General features: G+C 36.2%; 1 protein-coding gene across 1 annotated transcript in view; it reads left to right on the forward strand.

Moving 5' to 3' along the window:
• The window catches only part of NDC1 (NDC1 transmembrane nucleoporin), a 42,842-nt gene extending 32,955 nt beyond the window's left edge, over positions 1-9,887 (forward strand). The window contains exons 17-18 of the mRNA XM_035018513.1: positions 6,235-6,395; positions 9,066-9,887. Coding sequence (XP_034874404.1) covers positions 6,235-6,395; positions 9,066-9,129 — 225 coding nt within the window. The 3' untranslated portion in view covers positions 9,130-9,887. The remainder of the gene's footprint in view (positions 1-6,234; positions 6,396-9,065) is intronic.
• The last annotated feature ends 477 nt before the right edge of the window (positions 9,888-10,364 follow it).

Genomic DNA, 10,364 nt, shown 5'->3' on the forward strand with positions numbered 1-10,364 from the left:
AAGCACTCAAGGTACCTGTCCCATATTAAGTGCCCAGCAGATGTAAGCTTTTATTACTTTGTTACTATTACCATGTTGTATGACAGTGTTCTTACAGTGTACAGGAGAAAAGGTCTTTCAAGACTTAAAAAAAGTATTGCTATCAATACTGTAAGCAAACTTGAGCACTGGGTGTTGTATGTAAGCGATGAACCACTGAATTCTACTCCAGAAACCAATATTGCACTGTATGTTAACTAACAAATTTAAATTTAAATAAAAAAATAGTGTAAGCGAGCATTCCAAGAGACACAGGTCCAGCCTCCAGTACTTTCTTAGAGACCAAGGGTAATTTATTAAATGTCTTTCAGATCAGTGTCTTCATCTTTAAAATATAGTACCTTGCAGGGTTATTATGAGGGTTAGAGAAAATCTGTAAAAAGCCTAGAGTGGTGTCAACTGCCTGGCAATTATCAGACAGTTACCATGTGCTAAGATACAGAATAAAAAAAGACAGACCTGGTTCCTAAAGGACAGGAAATTTTTAACAGATATAAAACAGATTATTGACGAATACAAATAGTTAACTACAATTGTAATAAGTACCACAATGTACAGAAATGCAGGTCAGGTATGCAATAAATAGCAGGTACTATTATTATAAAAACATCCCATTAAATGGTTGTGATGTTAGCATGGTGGCTTTGTTAGCAAATTATTTTATTATTTAAGTGAGATAACATACATAAAGCAGTTAACTCAGTTTCTGCCACATGTTAACCACAATCAGTAAATTTAGCTATCAGCATCATCATCTAATATTTTTATTACTTTGTAGCTGTGGTTCTCGCCAGGGGCGATTTTGCTCCCCAGGAGACTTTGGGCAATGCATGGAGACATTGTGACTGGCACAGAGAGAGGGTAGGGCTATTGGCATCTGTTGGGTGGAGACCTCAGATGCTGCTAAATGGCCCGTAATGTGCAGGGCAGCCGCCACAACAGAGAATCACCCAGTCAAAAATGTTAGTGGTACTGAGATTGAGAAACTCTGCTCTGTAGTCATGATTTCCATTAAGAAATTCCCTAACAAAGCTGTTATCCTTACCATTTGTTTGGGATTCTGGCTTTAGTGGAATAACCTTTATTTAACTAGGTTATAAGTAGGATCCTTGAGACCAGGGACTTTGAAGTCTCTGCACAGTGGACATTTGTTAATGACACTGATAGATAAATACTCACAGGAGAGCAACTGGGGTTTTCTCTTCATTTGGGTTTTGCGCATATACTACTGCATATAAATCCAAATGGGCCCAAAGTGCCTATTTTCATAGGATAGCTGTTCTTTAGGCTTCTATAAGGGATTTTTAACTTCTCCTGAAGAGTATATTGTTCAATGGTATACTGTACTCACCACTTACCCATTTCATTGTTTGGGATAATTCTTTTTTTTTTTTTTTTTTAAGATTTTATTTATTTATTTGACAGAGAGAGAGACAGCGAGAGCAGGAACACAAGCAGGGGGAGTGGGAGAGGGAGAAGCAGGCTTCCTGCCGAGCAGGGAGCGGGGCTCCATCCCAGGACCCTGGGATCATGACCTGAGCCGAAGGCAGACGCTTAACGACTGAGCCACCCAGGCGCCCTGTTTGGGATAATTCTTAACTAGATATTTGAGATCATATAATCTGAGTCTTCAGGCCAGGAACATGTGTAGTGCATAAAATGAGTGCTCAAAGATACTTGTTTAATCTCACAGCTAATTAAGTACTTCAGTTCTGACCATGGGGCACATCATTAAATATTATAAACTGGCCTTCCATAGATTTAAGTTATTCATGTACGACTTTCATAGTTTTTGCTGTAACTGTTTATTACCATATATTATTGTCATAATATTAGTCATATGCCACCTGAACTATTATTTTCTTAGTATTTTAAGTCATTCATTTTTAACTTAAATTTATTTAAAAGGAATTTTTTTTTTTTTTAAGATTTTTTGTTTATTTGAGAGAAAGAGAGAGAGACAGAGAAACAGCATGAGAGGGGAGAGGGTCAGAGGGAGAAGCAGGCTCCCTGCTGAGCTGGGAGCCCGATGTGGGACTCGATCCCGGGACTCCAGGATCATGACCTGAGCCGAAGGCAGTCGCTTAACCAACTGAGCCACCCAGGCGCCCCTTAAAAGGAAATTTTATATCACTTTTGTAAAAGGAAAACTAGCTTGAGTTGCTACAAATAAAATATAGGTGTACAGTTCCTTATCTCAAACCCTAGGATATATCTCAAAATTCAGATCTTTTTAGATTTTAAGAATATAACATTGTATATGTATCATATATTACATAATACTCCTATTGGAATCTGAGGTAGAATCCCCTTTATCAGATACATTAATACTTTTCTCCAGTGAAATATCTGAGTATTCATATTTAGTGAAATAAAGACTGTGAATAGCCTGTGTCAGCTCAGGTCAGGCTTTACTGCCAGATGAAGTCAGGTCAGCTTTTGCCACCAACAGTTACAAAAGTTTTTGTTTTCAGGGCTTTTCTGGATTTTAGTCTTAAGGATAAGACAATTAAAATGAGAAAAGACAATAATTGAAATCTCTAGCTAGTAGATACTGTTTTTTGCTGAAGTCCCTGAACCTGAAACCTGTTTATCCTTTGTCATAAAAGGAGATTAGTGAGGATGAAAGATGTGTTGTGGACATATTAGCTCCAAACTCAAGACTTTTCCTTCCTCATTTAACTCTACATCCTTAGGGTCTGTTGTTCCTTACTTATTTTTTGCATTTCTTTTTTGAGCTGTTCCCACTATTTGTAGGAGCTGATATTTTATGACTTATTCTTAGAGGTCTTTTGAAGAACAAAGAAGAAACAGTTCAGTAAAATTCATTCTTTTGCATTTACCCTTAGGACCCTTTTAAAATCTAAGATGTATTTTGGAATCTTAGTGATTTTCCATTTCCAGTATCTTGGAACAGTTTGCTGTTTGATCATCCTAGGAATTATTTCATCATTACTCATCAGTTACTCCCAATTGTGGTAAAAAGACCAATGAGAAAATAGGAGAATGATGGAATCACGTAGTATCACGTCATCTTTCAAGAAAAGGCCTATAAGCAATTTGGACACACATTTTTATAGTCTTTTTTTTTTAATTTTTTATTGTTATATCACTTTTTTTTTAAGCTTTCATTGAGTACGGTTGCTAATTCAGAATTTTAAAATTTTTTATTCACACTAGTAATGGGAAGAAAATTGCCAGTATGTTCAATAATTATTTAGATAAATCAGAACATGAATGCAAATAGATAGCACTCTAGACAGCTCTGTCAAATCAAAATATAATGCAATGTACTTATGTAACCTTACATTTTCTAGGAGTTACATTAAAAAAATACAGGTGAGGTTAGTTTTAATGATATATTTTATTTAACTCAGTAAATCTACAATATTATAATTTTATCATGTAATCAATACAACAACTACTAATGAGATATTCTACGTATTTTTTAACACTAAGTCTTCAAGGTCTGATACGTATTTTCCACTTACAGCATATCTCAGTTGAGAGCTGCCACATTTTAAGTGCTTAGTAGCTACATGTATCTCAGTGGTCACCATATTGGGTAGCACTGCTCTAGATTTTACTGGTGATCATGTAAGAGGAATTTCAGACTGTGAATCTTCAGATGACAATATTCTAGGTATATTTTCTCAAACTCAAGAATAAATGACAGAACAATGTATTTTTAAGGAGAAAAAGGAAATATATGTGATATTCTCATCCAGTAAGTCATTCAGGAGGAAAGACTTGTCTCACAATATTTTATAGTAAGAACCTGTGAATCATCCCATTTGGTCAAAAGTACATGTGACAGTATTCTTTCATTTTCTATGATATTTTGCACCAAAATTTACTTTATATGGCTCATAAGTCGATAAGTGCTGAAGGTATACAAAGGTGTATACAAAGGTAATCGGAAGGAAGTAGATGATGTTGAAATGAAAAAACTCACTGGATTGGTCATTCGAATTTTTCTTTATAAACCTAAGAATGAAAATGTTTTCCAGTTACAGTGCAAGGAAAATGGCTAGTCTCTCTTCAACAAAATTATGAGCTGTCAAAAATTTTTTAAAATACTGCATTTTGATGGTATCATTCTTTTGTAGATTTTTTGTAAGATGACTTTAAACTATAAAAAGGGTCTATTGGACCCAGGTGGTAAATGATGATGACTATTTTTCCTTGTCTGATGAGGGTTAGTCAGAAAGTTTGCAAGAAAATTGAAAAGGGGGCGCCTGGGTGGCTCAGTTGATTAAGCGACTGCCTTCGGCTCAGGTCATGATCCTGGAGTCCCGGGATCGAGTCCCGCATCGGGCTCCCTGCTCAGCGGGGTGTCTGCTTCTCCCTCTGACCCTCCTCCCTCTCATGCTCTCTGTCTCTCATTCTCTCTCTGTCAAATAAATAAATAAAATCTTAAAAAAAAAAAATTGAAAAGGAGGTAACTTTATCCCTTATGATTCAGTGTTATCTAATGTTGCTTAAGTTTGTCACTGAATACCACCTCCCATACCGCGTAAAATTATCTCAAATATGTCCCAGTCTTAGGAAACACTCTTATAAGTTACTGTTGAAAGAATAAACAATTGGACTTGAACTTGTCATGGCAAACTGAACACACGCATTAAATCTTGTTCCTTCCCCCAAACTCTGCTAAACTATAGTAAAAAGACTTTTAAAAAGACATAAATCCATAAACAGGAGAGGAGACAACAGCAACAGAGTTTTCAGAGCTGGAGAGCAGATGGTTGAAATAACTAACTTAGCAGATCCCAGAGGCAAATCTGAAGTCAGTAGTGGGATAAGCACCAAGTACCTCTGGAACCAGGGGCGAAGGGACAGGTACCAAAATAAGGATGGGTGAGAGCTGTTTGAAAATCAGTTAGATCCTTAGATTCTCTGCTGCTGGTGCTCCTCCCTCCTTTAGGGAGGTTTATCCTTTAGAGAGGGTAGAACACCGGGGTCTCTGGGCTGGCAGAGTTGTGAGTAGATACAACAGACACAGTTGTGGGTTCTGTTTGAAAAGCATAGGGGTGTACTCGCCTGAGCACAGGCCCTCCAGAATACTGGAAAACTCTTCTCTGGGAACTCTGACTAATCCAAGAAAAAGTTTACTGAATTGGGCACCCACCCTAAAAAAACCCCATGTGGATCACCTGTTGTGAAGCCTATTGTCCGTAATCTCTGTGTACTCAGCTTTGGGTCAGCTTTTTTAGGAGGTCCCCACCCTCAGTCATGAGCCAGGGATCACTAGATTTCTGAGCAAAGTCTCTAATGCAGAAGATAGAGACCAAAGAAGCAAAGGAAGGGAAAGAAGAAACTGTAAAAACAAAAAACCAAAACAACAAAAATCATTAAAATCCTCAGAAATAAGAGAAGATATTACATCCTTGAAACAAAAATAGGATGCTAAAATAAAAAAGATCACTCAGATAATATAAAAGAGTTCTTGAAATTAAAAACTTGATGGCAGAAATCATTTTAACTGTTTTTAGTTCTTTTGGTGGTTACATCCATAAGTATAAAGAATAGGCTTATACTATTATTTCTTGTCACTGTAGACATGATCTTGCTATAGTAGATTAATCCACTTATACATTCCTATCTTCAGTTTTCCCTTTTCTTAATGTAGTTATATCATTTAAAAATTATATCGTTTACCTTGGATCTTTAAAAGATATACTTAAATCTCTTTATCAAGTATAAATAAAGTCAGTTCTTCCCACCTATTCTTGCTCACAGATGCTTTATCATCTAGAAATGAAAAAGAAGATAAGCTAGTTTAGTAAATAACTTTATTTACGTAAAGTATAGTTTTGGTCTTTTTCTTTTTGCTGAGATTTATAATAAAAGTACTCTTAGCTGTCACACACCTTAAGCAGAGTAGGATATCTGTGTTTCACTTACCAGCTTTGCATTTTCAGACCATTGGAGTATAGCTCCTTTTTAGAGGACGGGTCTGGACTTTTCCCTGCTAACTGCTGTCGGGGCTGAGCCTCCACTGCGTTGTTTCTCGAATGGTTTTTTTTTTTCCCCAGCAAACTGTTCTGATTGTGATCCAGAATAAATGTTGTCTAGTATGTCTGTATGATGTGTGTATCTCTATCAGTCTATTTGAAATAAAATCTCCTTAATCCTTTGGACTAATATGGCTTTCTTCGTATTCTGAACTATTTTCTTTCTTTCTTGATCTAGGCAGTCGACAAGTACTTCAAGCTTCCTCATGCTTCCAGTAAACCACCTCGGATTTCAGGAAGCCTTGTGGACACTTCTTATAAAACATTAAGATTTGCATTTAGAGCATCACTAAAAACTGCCATCTATCGAATAACTACTACATTTGGTGAACATTTGAAGTAAGTTTACCTGTTTTAATCCATGATAAGAATCCACATTCAGGAGTTCTGTTGAGAAATAGGTATGAGAATTACAAAGGCTCACATGTTGAACATGTTTTTTTGGGGCTTTTACAATTCCTACTGGGAATTAACAGCTTGGATTTAGACTTAATATTTATATTTTAAAATTGGGCCTATCATATAAGCTTTGGGGCCTTCTTTCATATAGACAACAAAGAAGATAGAAAGTTATAAAAGCAGTAAATGTAATTTCATATAGATATATATGAATTATATATATAATTTTTTTTAATTACCAAAACATCCTTATGAGAGAGAAAAGGCAAAAAATGGAGTACCTTTTCAGAAAAGCATATTAAAAATAATTCCGATATTACATCTTGGTCAGCTAACTGAGACTTGGGGTGAGCAGAGTGTTCCATAAACGAGTCTTTGGTACTTTGTGAATCATGCTGGAAAAACAGTGACAGATCATAACACCTTCGGAAACGGAACCAGAGAGAAAACCACAAATGCCAAACCTGTTTATATTTAGTTTCATTGATGTTTATTGCTTTCTTCTCATGAAACAATCTAGTTAGGCAGGATAAGGGATACAAGTTTATTAACTGTGTTTATCACAATTATAAGTGACCTTTAGAGGATATAAGAGATTGCTTTTTCTGTATGCAGAACTATCAATAAATAGTTCAGAACTTCCTCATACTGCCTACTTTTAGAAACAGCAGTATATTTCCTTTTACTTCCATAATACACAGCAGAAATAGTAGGTTTTTATGGAACACTTGGTTCTGTGTGGGAATGTAAAGAGCTGTAAGAGGTTTATTCACTTGTTTAAAAACAAAATTTTATTGAGAGCCTTCTAGATCTGTGCTCTCCAATACGATAGCTGCATATGGTGGTTTAAATTTAAATTAACTAAAAATTCAGTTTGTCAGTCACACTGGCCACATTTTAAGTCCTCAGTAACTACATATGGCTAGTGGCTGCCATATTAGCTTAGATCTAAAACATTTTTGTCATTGCAGAAAGTTTATTGGGACAGCACTGTTCTAGACAATACACTTAGCACTTTATACATGTTCTTTTCATTTCCTTTTCTCAAAGAGTTTGTGAAGTGTAGAAGTTATCATAACTCCACAGATACGGAAACTGAGGCTCAGGGAGGTTAAGAACTTGCCTAATAGCACAATCTAGTTGGTATTAGAACATGAACCTGAAATCAGGTCTTCCTTCCTATTCTTAAAATGCCACCTTTTCTCCCTGTGCACTGGACTGCCTCTAAGATGTAAGGTGCCATGGAGGATGCTCAATGGATGTGGAGCATGAAATAGTTGTACTGATGATAGAGCAAGAACAGGGAGAAAGGGGGACACAGGGAGTTTTAGATAAGAAAGGGGGATAGATAACTGATTAAAAAAAAAATTAGGAGAATGAAATTCTGCCTTAGTTTCTTTTCTCTGGGAAGAGCCATGTTTTAAACATGATGAGGTCAGCAGGGACTATTTTGTACGTCTAGGACAGAATGGTGTGGGGGAAAAAAGATGTGGAGTTAAAAAACATTTGGATTTATGTCTAGTTACATCATTAATTGTCTGTGGTTGTGGTCAAGTTACCTAATGATTTAACTTACCCATGATTATGCAGAACCAGAATTCAGACTCAAATCTTTCTGACCCCAGAGTCTCTCCACCGGTGTCTATACTCTTAACTGGTAGGCTGTGTTGTCTTCCCTAACCTCTGACCTTTTCACAAACGTCTGTTTACCTGTGTTTACCGTCCTATGGAAAAGGTGTGTCATTCGGCCTCACTAGCACCCAGAGGGAGTACACACAGTAAAGTACTTGAAATGGTTCAACTGGAGGCAGCTGAAGGTTTAAGCTGGCAGAGATGTAAGGCAGTTTGGGGTGATTCGTAGTGAAATTATTATAATACTTTTTTTGGCACTTTTAAAACGGTAACTTTCTGTAACCTGGAATTTTATCATTTAATAATAACATCTTCAACAGCCAGAAAACCAGAATCTTTCATTGTATTTAGTTTTTGCCCAAAAGTTTAAAAGGAAGTTTTCTACTAGTTTCGGTATATATTTGCCCTAATTTTGTCAAGGTGATGTATTTTAGTGGGGGCAAGAGTGGGGAGAGAACTCCGTTTCCCCATCCACGACATGACTTATGTTCAAAGGGAAAACTAAATCTAAACCACCAAGCTGTTACCTTTGAAAACGATTAGTGGAGTCTATTGTGTTTTAACCAAACATTTTAGTTTAAAGGATTTTATATTAAAGGCAATTCAAATACTCCACAGCTCAAAGATAATGTTGGAATCTGGTTTAAATAAAATAATAAAATCCAGAAAATCTACTGCCAGGCCTGGAACTCTGCACAGCAGGTTCCACAGCAGAGCAGGTTAAAATCGATGCTTTCACTTGTCAGTCTTAATTTGCTTTGGTCTTTTAGAAGGTAGAAGCATGCCATTACTGAATGCAAGCCCTCCTCCTCATTAGACTAAGGAGGGTTTTCATCCAGCTTTCTCAGAAGTACTAAATAAGTGAAGATTTCTATTTGTTTTTAATTGTTTTGAAAAATATTGACTGTGTGCTCTGTGGTTCACTTAATATGCTTAATGTAAAATAAAGCTTATGCTTTGAATTTATGTTTCATTTAGTGCTGTGCAAGCATCTGCAGAACATCAGAAAAGACTTCAACAGTTCTTGGAGTTCAAAGAATAGCTCAGTAATATAAACTGTGTTCATTACACTGCTGATACAGCTACAGATGGGACAGTAAATGTTCAGCATTCTTGGATCAGAAGAAAATGGACTAATTAGATGCTTCCTTTGTCGTGGTGGTTGCTTTGAAAACTATACTTTAATGGGAGAAATCATGGAAAGAAATTCTCAACAGAATAACTGAAAACTGCCTTTTCTGTACCTATTGCTTTTTGTGTGTGTGGTATAATAAAATCTTTATTCAATTTTACAGAAGCCTCTATGGCGGTAAAAATGTCTGTAGCTTCTATAGCTTAATAATAATAGCTGGAAAATTTTTAGAATTTACTTTTGAGCTGAGTAGAGCCAGTTCAGAAGGTAAAATAGGTTGACTTGATTCAATCTTCCTAATTGTGCTGAGAGTTTTAACTCTCTCTACATTCAAAATCCATAAGCCTTTTAGGAGTAGTTTCTTTTTACTGAAGGATAAAGGTGGTAACAGTGCAGAAAAATTCACAGAAAAATTACTGTTTAAAGGACATATTTTGTTAATCTGGTAGGTTGTATTTTTCTTTCCAAGGACAAATTAAATTTGCATGATTGTCCAAAAAAGATCTCAATTTACAGATGCTAACTCTATGTAAAGGAATGTGGAAAAATTCAGTTCTTAAGTTTCAAGATTAAACATTCACATTTGGTTTTCGAAAGACGATTGACAACTATGAATTTGTTTTGTATCGTGCTGGTAAACAATAAGTATATGGGTATTTTCCCAACTAGTTTTGCTTTCTTTTTCTGGAACAAAACATTAAGTGATTGCAGAGGTTTTCAAGTGAGAGAAGTTTTGCAACAAAAACCAGGAAACTTTCCCTTTTTGCTCTCCATTTCCTCCACCCCCACCCTTCATCTTCATTAGATCAGATTATGTGGTGAAGCCTGTTTGGCCTCACAGAGGGAGCAGCCTATGCCGTGTTAACTGCTAATAAAAATATATTAGGAAAATCTTTACAACCAGAAACAACTTAGTCATCAAATAGCAAGTGAAACCAAAATGTCGGAGGGCTTACTGTACTTGGGAGTATGTCGTATGTCCCAAAAGTGAGCGAGGTAGTTTTATTATTTATTAGATCAACTTCTTTGGAGATGAAAGACAGGAGGTCCCACTGGTAGGTGTTCACTGTTGGCATAGGGCTGAAATGCTTCCTTGTAATTCTTTTCCTATTGTTCCCTCTACTTTCCCCCAATTTCTTCTTTAA

The sequence above is a fragment of the Mirounga leonina genome, unplaced genomic scaffold (genome assembly GCF_011800145.1).
Source record: "Mirounga leonina isolate KUSES-001 unplaced genomic scaffold, KU_Mleo_1.0 Mir_173, whole genome shotgun sequence".
Lineage (NCBI taxonomy): Eukaryota > Metazoa > Chordata > Mammalia > Carnivora > Phocidae > Mirounga > Mirounga leonina.